Source organism: Parasteatoda tepidariorum, chromosome 6 (assembly GCF_982258835.1).
Source record: "Parasteatoda tepidariorum strain Cologne lab strain chromosome 6, Ptep-v5.0, whole genome shotgun sequence".
Taxonomy (NCBI): domain Eukaryota; kingdom Metazoa; phylum Arthropoda; class Arachnida; order Araneae; family Theridiidae; genus Parasteatoda; species Parasteatoda tepidariorum.
The window spans coordinates 18,351,891-18,368,410 of record NC_141760.1 but is presented as its reverse complement, the minus strand read 5'-3'; the positions used below and the strand labels follow the sequence as shown (position 1 = coordinate 18,368,410).

Genomic DNA, 16,520 nt, shown 5'->3' with positions numbered 1-16,520 from the left:
AGATTCAATGAAAGAATTATTGTTTAACAAAATTTATAAAAATGCATGTTATTCAATATAAATATTCAATTATGAAGACTTCATACAAACTATGTTAACAAAAGTTATTTATAAAGTTAAACTTATTTATAAATTTATTTATAAATACCTGATTATTTATAAATTTATAAAAATGCATACTTCTGAAGTATAGTAAGAGGAAATGGGCCTACCTGTTCTTTGTGGACAAATCAAACATGGTGAAAACTATGTTTCCTTTTTCGATTTTTGCAAGGAAATGAAAAAATTAAAGGAGAAAATAATTTGGCTGATAACAAACTATGGTTTGTTATAATTGTTACATTAAAATGTTCAATAATGAAGATTTCATTTAAACAGTGTCTTGGGATATTCATCCACTGTTAGATGCACCAGGATAATTTTTTTTAAAAACTTTTTTCCGCACATGCACTGTATAAAGCAACTACTCAATTACTCTTATCTGGCGCAGTTTTTATTATTATTTTTTTATTTTTAAAGCAATAATTTCGTTATCAGTTTAAAATTGATTCAAACGCTTTGTTTACTTTTATTTAAATATTTAAGCTATAGCAAAAGTGGCACTAGACCTAGTATATATTTCGGACATTTACCAAAGGTCTAGTCATACTAGGTCTGGTTAGGTGTCATTGCCCGGTATACCCTACACTGATGTTTTTTTAAAGTTCAGTGCCACTGCCCGGTATACATTTGCCCGGTATACAGTTAACCATGCATACTTAGTCATTACATATTTCCTAGATTTTCAATTTTCTTTATTTCATAAATGTAATCGTTTTCAATCCTTCAAAACTTTCTATAAATAAATAAATCAGTTAATTTATTTTTATTTAGTTTTATAAAGAGCGAACGCAAATATTACTATTCTCAATAAAGGTAACGTATAACTTTTATTTTCAATACAAATATAACTAATCATTATTCAATGTCACAACAGAGCATCAAAATCGATTTTTAACCTTTCTTTCTTCAAACTCATTAGATATACGCATAACATTATTACAGACGTATACGAACATTAGCATATACGTCATTAAGTTTACTTTAATTTCCACTGAACTTTTTTGGCCTTGAATCTTCAGCCAAGATGACTTAAAACTTAATATTTAAGAGCGAGCGGACCAGAAGTATGATGGTCAAAGAGCTGACCTCATCTCAGAAACGTCCTGGGTACGAGTCCCTGACAAGGCATGGATGTTTCCTTCCTTCTCTTCTTTGTGCTACCTGTCCTTCTTACTGCAGTCCACCTAATAGGGTGTCCCTGAAAAAGTGGTCACTAAATCTGCCCTTCTGATAACCGATTGATGAATGTCAATATGAGTGGGTATAAGGGGAAGAATTTAATATCGAGAGGTTGGCTTTATTTTTGGCTGTATTATTTTTCGCTAATTCGCCAAATTTTGGATCTCTTCCCATGCTCCTAAGCGTTGGTTAGCAAGAACGCATTCACTGTTAATTTGAAATTGTTGGGTGTTACTTGGGACTGAGAGGTTTTGGAAGTCTAGGACCCCTATCCTCAGTCCGACCATTAAAAGTGTTGAACAAATGGGTGCTTGAAAAAACTGTCTGATAATCTACTAACACAATTTGTTTGAAGTTATAAACGTGGCCGTGTTTGTTTAGTTTAAAACTTATGCCTAATAAAGAAAGACGACTTTATTTCTTTGATCTCAACAATTGTTGTTGTTCTCAACAATTTCTCTATTTTAGATTAGAGGCAATGTACAGAATTACACTATAATTATCCTCTATGATAATTACCTTCAAATTTATTTTTTATTTAAATCAGATCTATGATACGTATTCAAAGAAATAACACAGCGCAAAATTGTTAAAAAAAACTGAAAATTATTTCACTTTGGTATTTTATCGAATAATAATTGACCATAATAAGAGTGGAAAATTGAAAGCATTGAAATGATTATTATATTTCGATGATCATTATTCAATGGTTATTACAGAAATAATTATTGCACTTTGAAGTGTCATTATCATTTTTTTAAACAGTTCCATTTTATTTATCAAAGTCTATTACACAGTGGAAAAAATTTTATATAAAAAAAATATTTTGAATACTATTACACTCATAAAGTTATTTTCAAATACTATTTATTTTTTAAAAGAAGAGCGGACGAAAAATAAAACAAATTGAGGAAAAGAATATTGTAAATTATTATTCTTTTAAGAGTTACTTCCATTATTGTGCACATTTTTTTGTACCGAAAATCTATTTAAAAAGTGATTAATGAAGATAATTTTATCAGTTTTTAAGACTCATTATCTAAATTTTAAAGAGCACAAAATGCTCGTTCGTTCTTCATTATAGACGTCCTTTAAACATAATTATTCATTTTCTTAGACCGGGAAAGCCTGGTTTATAGGAAATTGGAATCTTGTTCGTGAGAAAGGGAGTTAGAATCCCATTGGCCGAATAAATCTTGTATGCTAAATGATGCTTGGTGCACGTTAAATCTGTCAGGGTCACAAAGTCCTCTAAGTAAGCATAACAAATCAACACCTTTGGGGGTACTGAATTGGAGATTGATCATTCCCTAAATCAAGTCAAAATTACGATCTGTGGATGAATGAATGTATGTACAAGTGGGTCTGCCCTGTGAAACGGGCCACGACGTGCGTATGGGTGTCTGAAATCGTATTTTTGGCAATAGATGACGCCACTGAAAAACACCAAATGCACTTTCTGCCATAAAATTTCCTTGGTTTCCCAAGTAATCTTGCTAGCATTGACAAGTAGCAATTGAAACAACAACATTCATTTTTATTTAATAAATGCTATAAAAATAAAAACTATAAAATCAAATGATGTTCGGGAAATTTTCAAAAAATTATGAGTTCACCAATTAATTATGGCTTAACTGAAAATTTTCTCATATATTTCTAATTTAATTCCTTGAAATTGACATGAAAAACAATTAGATAAATCTGGTGAATGACATTTTCTAGAAAACAAATAACCCAGTGTGAATTTGTGAATTTCAAAAATGATTGCGTACACTTTGTGTTATGTAGACTTAAAAAAAATGTGAATGTGACAGAAATGAAAATACAGAAACGGACAATGGGTATATGGGCAATGGGTATATGGACAATGGGTAATAAACAAAAACCATCCTCCGTGTCTTAACACGAATTGATAGTAGAAGTAAACAGTTGACCCTACTACCCTACTGTGATATTAATAGCTGGAATATTTATTAAATTTCTTGTCTATGGGGTCTTCCGTATATTGGACAAACTAAACTTATTCTCAAGCGTCTACCTAAAGATATGTCCAAAATCGGGACATTAACCTATTTTCTATCGCTCTCCATAGCTTGAATTCACGTTACCGGTTTGAGTTTTCTTCAACTTAAATCATTCAAAACTGCTCTTTATCTATCGAATTTAATTTCTGGGAATCATTCCATATTCTGAAAATTCTAATAATTTAGTTGGTGATCATTTTAGTATTCCACAGTTTCCAAATGTTTGGAGATCAATTCTGATCTAATCCTTTGCCCCTGGAGATTTCCGTCAAACCATCTCATATCTGTTTATTATGGCCCTTCTTTTATTATTTTGTTCAAACTTGCACCCATGTCTCTATGGGCTGAACTACTTTGCACGTGTTTATCTCTTTACTTCATTGCTAGTGTTTAGACACATAGGAATGTTCCTGTTTAAGGAACCGAAACTACAGTATGTCCATTTCGGTAATTTCCCTTGTGCTTCTTTTACGTTTTTTACTTGCTTTAGCCATAGTAAATTGTTTCGAAAAAATTAATTGATACAATGTTGTATTTTGTATTACTTAATGCAATTTTTAACAAAAACTAAAGAATTATATTTGGTACTTTTATTGTTTAGCAGTAACTTTCGTTACATTTCAGGGGGAGGACGCCGACGAAACTTACTGCAAAATCCAGATTTGTTCCAAGGAGACATTGCAGGTATTGAAGACATAAATGTAAGAAACTTTCTATTTTAAATATTTGAAAAACATTTTTTTGCTCTATAGGATCTGCTATGAATACAAAATAAGACTTTTATCATTTAATTTATCCCATAATCTTATATTATAAAATTAATAATGCACAATATAATTATAATAAATCGTACACATGTCTTAATTTACTGTCATAATTATGTAATTAAGTAATATACATAATGGATCAATTTTGTAATATTATAATAGAAATATTGTCTGCATTAAAATAAATTATACTTCTTTGTAAAAATAAATTATATCCTAACTTAAAAATGAACAATTTATAAATTGAAATATACGACATTTATAATATCTGATATATAATTACACATACTATACAATGAGAGCCATTTTATAATATATATCTTGTAATATTTCATGTATAATAACTCATATTACATAATAAGAACCATATTATAATATGGTTCTTATAATATCTGAAAATAATAACAAATTTTAAATAATAAGAACCATATTATAGTATGTTTATTGGTAAACCTCGTTAAGCAGCAATATATTACAAAAAATCAACTTTTTCATAATAGGAGAATTTTATTTTTTAGAAAATAATTGCTTGCGGAATTTATAAATTGTCAAAATAATTAACGCATTAATTTACAAGTGTTTGCGAGTTTTTAAGGAACAAATGAACTGAATTAATTTTGAGGTGCGCCCAGTAGGTAATTAGCAGATTGAAACAATTAAACTGTAAATTGATTTTTGTTAATTAGTCGATTGAAACTATAATTCTAAAAAATTTTATTGTATTGTGAAACTATGTAGAGGGATCTGATTGAAACTATTACTAACTGAATGATACTTAACGTATAAATTAGTTAGATATTATTCCTATTATCTACTTTGTAGTCTAATTCTAATTATAACACTGATTACAATTATCATGACATTAACAGTCTTTTTTTTTCTTTATAGGATAGAAATGCTGTTATTCTGAAATCTAGGTTGTGGAGAGATGGTGTTGTTACGTACAAAATTGATCCAAGCCTTGGTATGTAAAACGGACGAATTTCCCATTTTCAGCACAACTACGGGGAGTCCGTAGAGCATATACTAATAATATGCCAAAACTAATCTTTTCCGATGTACTCTTTTCTTATAATCTAAATAAGATATTGCTTTAGTTTTTTTGTTCACAGTATATTTATATATACATGTTTATACTGTTATAACTGTTAATGCGTATCTTTGGCAGTATTTTTTTAAAAAAAATTATGAACTGAAAACCTTTAATTTCTTAAAAAGTTTTATTATTTTTGATCAAATATCTTTTATAAATCAAAAAGTATTCCCGCTAAAGCTAAAACATTGTTACAGTATGCAACTGATATAATCTGAAATATCCCCAAAAAAATTTCAAAGCGATATCATTGGTAGTTTCTTAGAAAAAAATTCAGAATAAAAAGTAATATTTTAAAAAACCACGTTTTAGTAGTGGAGAATAATAATTAAGAAAAAAATTGAAAAACGAAAAACGTGGGGCGCATGAAATACATAACAGTATTGTTATATTAGTGTGTGTATGTGTGCTCTTGAGAATATGTGTATGTATATCTATAATTGTAATTGTATCTGAATGTGGATGTGGAATATGTTTGTGTATATGCATATGTATGTGGATGTATACGTGACTGTGCATGTGTATGAGTAAGAAAATGTGTATATGTATGTGTATATGTACTGTTATGTATTTTATGCGCCCCACGTTTTTCGTTTTTCAATTTTTTTCTTAATTATTATTCTCCACTACTAAAACGTGGTTTTTAAAAATATTACTTTTTATTCTGAATTTTTTTATTTTAAACTATGATTTTTTAAATTTTTAATTTTTATTTTATATTTTTAAAAAATTATTACTTTTTAATTATTATTCTTCACTACAAAAAACGTGGTTTTTAAAAATATATATTTTTATATAGATTATTTTTCTTAGTCAAGAATAGTCAAGACTACTACAAGACCACTACTAAAGTAATAGAACTTTTATTTTAAATTAGGGATACAAAAATATTTATAGAAAAACAATACCTTTACGACTTTCAATAGTTTTATGCTGATGACAACCAAAACAATCTGGAAATGAATGAGGAAAAACTGGATCCTACCACGTGATTTTTCACCCAATAAAAATACTCCGACAACAAAAATCTTTTCACCTGACACGTAATAATTTGAAATAATGGAATCGACAACAAAAGACAATCTCGAAAATAATTTTTTTTTAAAATTTTAATTTTATTTTACTTTGTATGTCTTTTTTCTCTTCATTTTCATGCATTGTCATCCAATTCTGAACTGTGTGCTAAATTTGAAATTTGCAGCTAGTCGGGAAGTTAGTTTAAAATCGATTACAAAATTCCACCCGGACAGACATACACGAAGGCAAGTTTATATAAACGTGGTAAAAATGCATTGAAAAAAGTCAGTTTCAACCATATTAATATATGCCATTCTGACACCCCTTATAAGTTTACAAAAATTGACGCTATTTCGAAATTTCTCTTTTTAATAGAAGAATAAATTTCTTCCCGACCTCACATGCCAGTATAAAAATAAATGTTGCGGGAGTAAAGATATCACCCTAAGTAACTTTTTTTCTAATGATCGTATTTTCACGAAACTAAGTGCCAATCTTAATGGTCAAAGGACTGATCTCAAATATTCCAACTAACTACTAATTAATTCGAATTAATCAAGCGCGTGAACCTACTTACTCGTTACAAACATACGCATTCTCTACGGCTTTGGATTGTTTACTATCAAATTATAGAGAACTCATGGGCTTTAATCTAGAACTATCTCAATTTTGTTGGAAAATTGACAGAGTGTTGGACTTTTACATAATTTGCTTTATCTCTGTAACATTTTAAGCAAATCTAAAACATTTTATCCATAATTATAAAACATTTTATTGAAAGATAATGTGAAGCTTGTTTTTAACAATAATACACTGGGAAACGATTTTTTTGTTTTGTTTTCTGTTGTATTGATACTCTTGTATCGTGGATTCCATATCTGCAATCAGTTTCTCTATCTAAGCTGCAATTTTTTTTTAAATAGCATTTTTAGTCTATTTTGTATTGAAATGTACAAGGTTGAAAACGTTAGATGTAACAAAGGTCTTATAATTGATTCGACAAACTTTTAGTGTAGGACACCACATCAGGATTAAAAATACCGGAACCCATGCCTGGAAACATTATGATATGCCGCTAGGAGCAGTCCTCTGTTATGAGCTTTCCTTCGTGTGCTTCTGAACAATTCTTCATAGCGATGCATCCCTAGTCACGTATCCCTAGACATTTTCGACCATTTTAAAGAGCACTTTTGAGCAATTTTAATCCTGAGGATGTACCCTCCTAGAAGTTTGTCGCAGCATTCATACGACACCTTGTAAATCTGACGTTTTTAAAACAGTGAACATATTCTAATACAGTGTTTTATTGTTAATTTTACCAAAATTACTAAAGTGATGCTGTAAAAATTACCGAGCTTTTTGATGCTCCCATACAGTTTTTTGCTTTTATTTTTATAGAGAACTTTTATATGGATGTGATATATAATCTTGCTTTTATTTTATGTGGGTGACCACTTGGATCAGTCTGAGTAGGGACCGAGGGTGTGCGGTATGGGTCCTCGTTAAACTGTTCTACCGTAAAGTGCTCGACTTCGTGTGCAGGTCGTCGGGCTACCGAAGCGGGGGTGCCATCCCCCCTGCAGAGGATCAAAATTGCGATGACATGTCTTCGGATCATCCTCAGGGATGTTTCCCAGACCGTCGCCAATAGCCCATTGTGCAGCTGTAGTGCGACGTAAATGAACAACAACAACAGCTTTTATTTTTTATAGAGCTTTTTTTATTTGCTTTTTCATGCTTGGGCATGCTGGTTTTCTTAACTGCATCAATTAATTAGCATATTGTTGTCTACCCTTTTGGAACCATTAAGATTGGTTCTTAGTTTATGAAAATCCGATCATTATAGAAAAGTTATTCAGAGTGATATATTTTTATTTTCTTAGTTTACTGTACATAACATAACATCAAATACTCCTACAGTTGTAACTAGTAATTAAGTACCAGATAGATATCTGATGCTTTTATCTATGATTTCCACTAAAACTATGCTTATTTATCATTATAAAGCTTTTTGCAGTCTGTATCTATAACTTTATCACTCCAAATTAATGCCGGGTGCTCTAAATTGACCAACGATTTGAAGAAAAATGGAAAGAGATGAAAAATATGTAATCTTTGCTGCGTTCTACTTAAAGAAAATGGAGAAAAAAAATTTCTCTTTGGGTTTCAAAGCTAGTTGCAAAGTTCGTCAATAGGCTATTCTAACTGAGAAACATTCCTCCATGTTTTTCTATTTTTCTTTAATTTGTTTTTCAAATAGTCGGACTTTTTTGGACATAGAATAAGAATTGTGCCTGTAATTTAATTTATTGCAGATAAAATCAAAGGTGAAATTTTAAGAGCCATGAGGCACATTTCTGATCAAACATGTCTTACCTTCAGGGAAAGGAGCTTTGAAAAGGATTATATTCGGATATTTTCGGGAGAAGGGTAAGTGAAAATGTAATTGCAAAGTTTTGTTGAAAATCGTTTTTATAAATAATTTGTATACATTCAAATTTAAATGTATACATTCAAATTTCCATCAGTTCCTTAAATTATTGTAATCAAGAGAGTTTTAAATGACATATTTTCATCACTTTTTCAAGTAATTTTTAATGAGCTCTCTCTCTCTCTCTTTCTTTTTCCCACAATTACTCTCTCTAAGTCAAAATTCAACACACAGATATCTATATATATATTTCTCTTACACGGCGATAAAAAAAAGCCTCATTACAACTCCCCGAATGGCAACGCTAGAAAATAGACCAATGATTACAGCTAAAAATGTCACATGCCAAATCTAGCTAAGATGGCTCAACATATAGCGCTCTTAAAAACGGAAACTGAAATAACCAGGGAGAGCATAAGCTAGGCAGAAGTCTTTGTCGATAGATCTCGATTTTGGTTTTTTGTCGAAAGCGTTTTTTTTCACGAATTTATGTATTAAGAATTTATTTGACAATTTTTGATTTATATCACGAATTTATTTGTTTTACTAGAATTTATTCGTTTATGCAGGTTTTTCCATTGCAATTCACTTATTTAAATTTTTAATAGACTATGTAAATTGCAGCAAACAAATAAATTTCACGGACGCCTTTTTAATGTTATTCAAATGAACTACTAGTTCTACAGATGAATAAACAGATACAAATTAAAACTTAATAAACATTTATTAATTCTAAAGCAATCTCAATTTAGTGATATTTTCAAAACCTAACTAATTCGAACACTAAATAATCAACACAAAACATTTTAAGAAGGTTGCCAACATAAAAACCAAAGTTAAAGAATAAAAATTAAATGAAAGCAGCAGCAGTCAGAGTCACGTGACACCAACTATAAAAACATATTACAATCTCTAACATACTCCCACCTTGCAAAGTTAGGCTTATTGAACTTTGCAACCAAAATTTTACGAAAGTTGGAACTTTAAACTACTAGAGCTAAAAATAAAAAGAATGCTCATAAGTCCAACCGAACAGGAACTTTGATGATTCTTCCCGACTTAGTTTTAGGAAAATAATTCACCTCTAAAGCTTCATTGTTTTCTACAAAATCGTCAGTCCTTCTAGCAGCTTTTAAGACCTCAATATCAGTTTTGGTAGACACTTCTAATGGGTAAAGCCTTTGAAATGGACGGATCCTTTCCCCCTTACTGGTCCTCAGTTTTGCAACTCTAGGAATACCATCTTTACCAGGAAAAATTTCTAAAATAACTCCAAGTGGCCAATCGATGCGACGGACATTGTCATGTCCTATTAACACAACATCACCAACGTCTAAAACGTTATTTCTTCTTACCCCTTTGTGGACTAAAAGAGCAAGGTATTCATTTCTGAATCTTTGTCTGAGATTTTCACGTAGCTTCTGTAAATACTTTATTCGTTTTATGAGGCAAGATCGGTCTACATTATCTAGATCTGGTGTTTCGCTGTTACCGCCACCGTGAATAAACATTTCGGGTGTCAACGGTACTAATTCATTTGGATTATCTTGTATGTAAGTGAGTGGCCTTGAATTTATTACTGACTCACAGTCACACAATATCGTGTAGAGTTCTTCGTAATCGATGGTATATTTCCCTAGAACTGGACGTAGCAGTTCTTTGAGCATTCTGACCATTCGCTCCCACCACCCACCCCACCATGCTGCGGTAGGTGGAATAAATTTCCAATTGATTCTCTGAGCGGTTGAGTATGCGGCTATTTTGTCCCAATCTAATGCTTTCAATGCTCTGTTGGCTCCCACAAAATTTGTGCCGTTGTCGGAATAAAGGATTGAAATCCTGCCTCGTCTGGCAATGAATCGTCTGAGGGCTTGGATATAAGCATCTGTGGTGAGTGATTGTACCAGTTCAAAATGGACCGCTCGGTAAACGGCGCACGTAAATAAAACGATCCAAGCTTTTCCTTTTGACTTCAAGTAGAGTTCCTTTTGACTTCAAGTACCTAAGTTAGTAGCGAGCGAAGCGAGCTTGGTTTGCGGAGCAAACCATATAACATTGCGTAGCAATTTTCGGGGGTTGGCGAGCGTTAGCGAGCAGGGGGCGCAGCCCACTAGTAATATTTATTATCTGCAATATCACATCCTTAATGAAAAATGGATGGTATATATTAATTTCTACATAAAACAGTTCCACGTAATTACATTTTACGACGCTATGCATATGATTCATGTGACAAAATATCCGTTCATAAATTGGTAGCCGGTGTTTCAAGCTGTATTCCACAAGCATAAATTATTAAAATGCTAAGTATAATATTTTTTTAATTTAATTTAACCTAAATTAAGTAAAAAATGATATATATAAAAAACATAAAATTAATATTATATACCGTAAACCGGGGCGAGTCTACCCATTTTTTCAGTTTGTCAACTTTCAAGTGGTCAAACTTTTGTAAATATTAAAGAAAAGAGGCTTTTAATAGGTGTTTCGGAATCGCTATTTATCCCTCTTTAAAGCTGTGAAATCGATTTTAAAAAATATTAACAGTTGCGCTGTTACTGTATATTTTTATAGAACTGCTGACAAATCTCTCGTATGGGGCGAGTCTACCCATTCTACTAAAATGAATGCTAACATTGTAAATAATCAAATTTTACTATTAAATTGTTATTTTAGTTACTATATAGGATATTTATGAAGTAAAATTCGTAACTTTATTATATATTCCATTTTTTTATTCATGAAATAACACAAATTGAGTATTTGATCGATTATCACATTTTGATCACAGTTTTGTTTTTATAATCATTAACATTATAAAATAACATTTTTTTCTGATTATTGTTGATAAAAATGAATTAAAATTAATATAAATTTACTTCTTGAATTGTTATTTGTTTGGCTTTTATCCTTTGGATAGCTTTTTCCATCTCAGGTGACATTTTTTGTAACATTTAAATCCATTTGTTTTGCGAATATAATTTCGAACCATCTGTAATAATAAATAATAATTTATTTAACTTGCATTAAATAAAAAAAGTCAATTTTGTAATATAAAAATTGAAAAAATAGTTAAAATAAGCATATTTTATATTTACATTTATATTTAACCTATAAATTTTCTTATTAATGATAAATTTATCAATGCAGAATTACAATAATATACTCAAATTCATTTAAAATGACTTAATTTTAATATAAACAAAGTTCTAAATTATATTATTATGCTTTATTAAAACTAAATACGAATGGGTAGACTCACCCCGCGAATTCTGGCTTTTTGTTCACAACAGCAAAACTTACATTCTTTTTTTTTTCATATAAAATTAATGTAATCTTAGTCTTAGATAAGTTTATCACTTAACCAAAGTGAAAATAGTAATAATAATAATATGCTTACGGAGCACCAACTAAACGTTTGCTGATTTTCAATACAAATCTCTCAAAAGACGTTTGAACAGGTCGGTTAAAAAGATACCAAATAAATAAAAACGGATCAAACTACTACAGCGCCATCTTCCTTAGAGTCTGAACTAAGTCCTCTGTCGGTAAAATTTTTTTTATTTGCAATTTAAAATAGTGAAAATTAGATAAAACTAAAATGGGTAGACTCGCCCCTGGATGGGTAGAATCGCCCCGGTTTCAGGTACAAAAATATAAAACTAATATTAATTCATAAAAAAATATTATAAAATATACCTATTGAAAGAAATAATGCAAAAAGTATAAAAGTATGTTTAGAGACAAAAACTCCAAATTATTAGTAGTTTTATGATATCTATATATATATTTCTCTTACACGGCACCAAAAAAAAGCCTCATTACAACTCCCCGAATGGCAACGTTAGACAATCGACCAATGATTGCTGCTAAAAATGTCACATGGTAAATCTATATGAGGTGGCTCAGCATATAGCGCTTTTAAAAACGGAAACAATAACCAGAGTGAGCATTATCAGGTTGTTCAATTCAGATTCATGCCCTAAAAACATGATAATATTTAATTTGAACTCAATTAGGAATTAATTAATTAATTGAAGTGAGAATGCTTTAAAAGGCCGCTGTTGGATTGATATTTTTCTACTGGGAGCTACCTTAACGTCTAAAAAACGTCTATGTGTTTGTATTGAATGCATTGAATTTTTTGATTTATGAATGAATTTATTATACACATTTAGTTGAATTTAGGTGAGTAACTGCAATATTTGATAATTTATTTTGCTAATATGTTTCTTATTTAGCTAATGTTTTGATTTTTGCACCATGTACAATCTAAATAGCTAATATACTTTTATAATAGCCAATAAGAACATTGATAGAATTCTTCTACATAAGTACAATACTATGTCTTTGATGATAAAATACTATGTCTTTGATGATAATGTACTATGTGTTTGTGCTAGAACATTGTGTTCATTGGCGAGCGAGCGCAGCGAACCATGGTTCACGGCGTGAACAGCATAGGATTGCGTAGCAATTCTTGGGGGTTGGCGAGCGTTAGCGAGCAGGGGGCGAATTCTCCTAGTATATTATAAAAACGGTAAAAATAGAAGTAAGTTTTCCGCAAAAAAATAGTTTATTTTTATTTTTTAAGGTTAAACTTCATAGATCAAAGTTGATTTTGAGAGTTAAATAAGGCTGTCTTCAACTGATAACGCTTTCTTATCACTATATGCCCTTGCTTCCAACTATTCTAATTTTCTCAAAATGTATTAAATTTTTTCAATTTCTCCAAATGTGACGGAATAATTATGTACTTAACAAATGTATGCAGATTTAATTTTAAATAAAGCATAAGAAATAATTTAATAAAAACCATAAAACTCCTTAAAAATACAAATTTCAATCAATTATTTTAATTATTTTGAAAGACATTTAATGCTGGGGCTTAATTATAATGTATAATTTCCGGAAAATTTAAACTATGCCTGAGAATTATTAAACATATACTTAATTTACTATTATTATTATAAATATTATGATTATTATTATTAGTATAAATGTGTTCCGCAGTGGACTGAACACTATTAGACGCGGTTCCCAGCACATCACGGAAGTCAAGCATCACTATCTGCGATCAGCGTGCGGACCACTGGATCAATCTGCGTAGGGACTGAGGGTGTGCGGTATGGGTCCTCGTTAAACTGTTCTACCGTAAAGTGATCGACTTCGTGTGCAGGTCGTCTGACTACTGAAGCGAGGGTGCCATCCCCTCTGCAGAGGATCAAAATTGTGATGGCATATCTTCGGATCATCCTCAGGGATGTTTCCCAGACCGTCGCCAATAGCCCATTGTGCTGCTCTATTGCGACGTAAATGAACTACAACAACATTAGTATAAATGTTATCATTATTATTATTATTGCAATGTATGTATTAATTTCTGTATGAGGCCCAACAGTATGTTTTTACACTCTATCATTAACTGGATTATATCTATATATAGAAAAATTATGTTAAAATATAAAATTGTTAACATTTACTGCTTCAAATTTTCATTTTTCAATAATGCAGTGTAATGACTCTGTTGTTATTTCTGATGATAGCATACCTAGGAATTTTATTTAAGTACACATATTTTTTCAGAGAAAAATTAATAATTAATACATTTTTGTTTATATGTCATCAGGTGTTATTCTTATTGGGGTCGATTTGGTGGAGTGCAACCCTTATCCTTGGAAGCAGGTTGTGAACCATTTGGAACTATTATTCACGAGCTATGCCACGCCATAGGGTTCGCTCATGAACAATCTAGATCTGATAGGGATGACTATTTAATCATTTACTGGGAAAATATAATGAAAGGTGAATATTTTTCAATGTTAACTAATCAGATGTTACTGGGCCTATCCTCATACATGATACAAGAGTGCCCTTGTCTTCTGGATTGAGTTCAAAATTACAAGGCTACGGAGTTGAGCTTTAGTAGTCGTAATGTCTAAATTGGGTTGGCTGTTCAACGACGGCTATAAAATAAAATAATAAAATATATAAAACATTTTGACGAGATGACTCAGAGAATAGTCGTTCGTCTTCCAATGAGGTGATTCGGATTCGAATCTCAGAGGTATCAGATCGATACGAATTCTGCATCCGGCTAGCACCGACCTCAGTGCTGACGTAAAATATCCTCAGTGGTAGAGGGATCGATCATGGGTTAAAGTCCCCTTGCCATCGAACTAACTGTGGGACGTTTTCGTGGTTCTTTTCTCCATGTAACGCAAATGCTGGTTAGTTCCATCTAAAAGTCCTCCACGATGGCAATTTCTCCCAATACTTGACCCAAGAGTTAACCTGGGATCAAAATTACAAAAATACGGAGTTGAACATTGGTCGTCGTAAACTGAAACAAAACGGTTGTCTGTTCAACAATGGTTTCAAACTAAAAAAATAAATAAAAGTTGTTGTGTAAGGGATGGAATCCCAGCGATGAGTGGTCGAAATGAATTCCGCACCTGGCTGCCACCGACCACAATGTCGACATTAAAATATCCACAGTGGTAAACGGATCATTCATGGTTTAATAAATCCCTGCTACCTGACTAGCCACGGGAGGTTTAATGATTTTCCTCTCCATTTAACGCAAATGCGGGTCGGTTCCATCAAAAAGTCCCTCATCAGGGCAAATTCTTATCCTTGCTAATGATCATCATGATTTAAGACACTTCGACTTGCATTGCATATTAAATCATATTATTAAATAAACGAAGCGTGAGGGAAGAAACATTGAGTTAAACTTGCCAGAAGGTTTAATGAAGCTTAATAAGAAAAAAGAAAAATTTGAAAGTAAATGAAAAAATATTTAGGAAAATGAAGAATTTTGATTACGGCTACCCTTCTACGAATTATAAGTTCATAATCACCTGTAAGTATTTGAACACCTGTGATGTGTGAAAAGATTTCTATGAAAACTTTATTTGCTTCTAATTGCTATATTTGCACTCCTCAAGTTGTAAAGACGATAATGATACTTCCATTAATTTTATTTTTTGTTTATTTTAAAGGAGCGGAAGATTAATTTCGAAAGCTGATGCCGCATCGTGAAAGAAAAATCAATGGATTTGATTACAATTCCATTATGATTTATGGAGAGGAGGCATTTTCATACGACGATATCCAAAAAACAATGGTAGCCAAGAAAAAAGGAGTTCGCCTCACTGATCCGTTCGAAAAAAAGGGGCTCAATCCTAGTGATGTATATAGAATCAATTTCTTGTATGATTGTTATAAATGATCAATAATTGTAGTATTTATGTGTCCCATATGATTGCAACAAATAAAAGCGTACAGATGATCTACAAATAAAGCAAGTAGATTAATCACATTGCTTCACATATTATGAGATATTTTTATTTTTTATTTTGACATGTATAACAAAATATCAGGCTATCTTAAATAAAACTGACAATTTAAAAAAAATTTAACAGAAAAAGGTTAAGATTAAATGGGGAAAAAAACTTCTTGAAGAAAATTAAGGTTAAAGAGTATAAACTTTTTCTCTCAGGTTTTCTAGTTTTAGTTCAAAAAAAGCACCGGTAGAGAACGCTGCATTAAGTAAACAGGAAAATAAAAGATAATTAATTGATAACTACATAACAATATATTTTGAAACATTCACCATCCACTGCAATTACATTCCTTAATGTGACTTGTTGATAATTTATATATGCAAGTAGACTTACCGAGTGTACTATACAGGATGTCCCGTAAAGACCACCCTTATTATGTATTTTTTTTAAATTTTTATCAAAACTAAAAAGTGTACACATTGGGGTTTACAAATTGACATGTCAGCGAAGAAAAACAATAAGGCTATTGAAATCTAGCAAATCACAGTATAGAGCAGAGAATGAAATAAACATCAAAACAGGTTTAATGGGGGGGGGGGGAGTTGGACCACCTATCTC

At 31.2% G+C, this 16,520-nt stretch overlaps 1 protein-coding gene across 1 annotated transcript; it reads left to right on the top strand.

Annotated features, from left to right (window-relative positions):
• Positions 1-3,118: 3,118 nt before the first annotated feature.
• LOC122271528 (astacin-like metalloprotease toxin 5) lies at positions 3,119-15,776 on the top strand. The gene is made up of 6 exons (XM_043053142.3): positions 3,119-3,152; positions 3,930-4,006; positions 4,961-5,036; positions 8,498-8,612; positions 14,243-14,418; positions 15,618-15,776. Exons 1-6 carry the CDS (start codon positions 3,119-3,121, stop codon positions 15,629-15,631), a joined length of 492 nt encoding a protein of 163 aa, XP_042909076.1. The 3' UTR covers positions 15,632-15,776.
• Positions 15,777-16,520: the final 744 nt, after the last annotated feature.

Excerpts from the sequence above, each read along its gene's own strand:
- LOC122271528 (XM_043053142.3), top strand. The coding sequence starts at position 3,119 with ATGGGTATATGGGCAATGGGTATATGGACAATGG. Across the intron at positions 5,037-8,497 it reads CAAAATTGATCCAAGCCTTG|ATAAAATCAAAGGTGAAATT; the intron begins GTATGTAAAACG and ends AATTTATTGCAG. Across the intron at positions 8,613-14,242 it reads CGGATATTTTCGGGAGAAGG|GTGTTATTCTTATTGGGGTC; the intron begins GTAAGTGAAAAT and ends ATATGTCATCAG.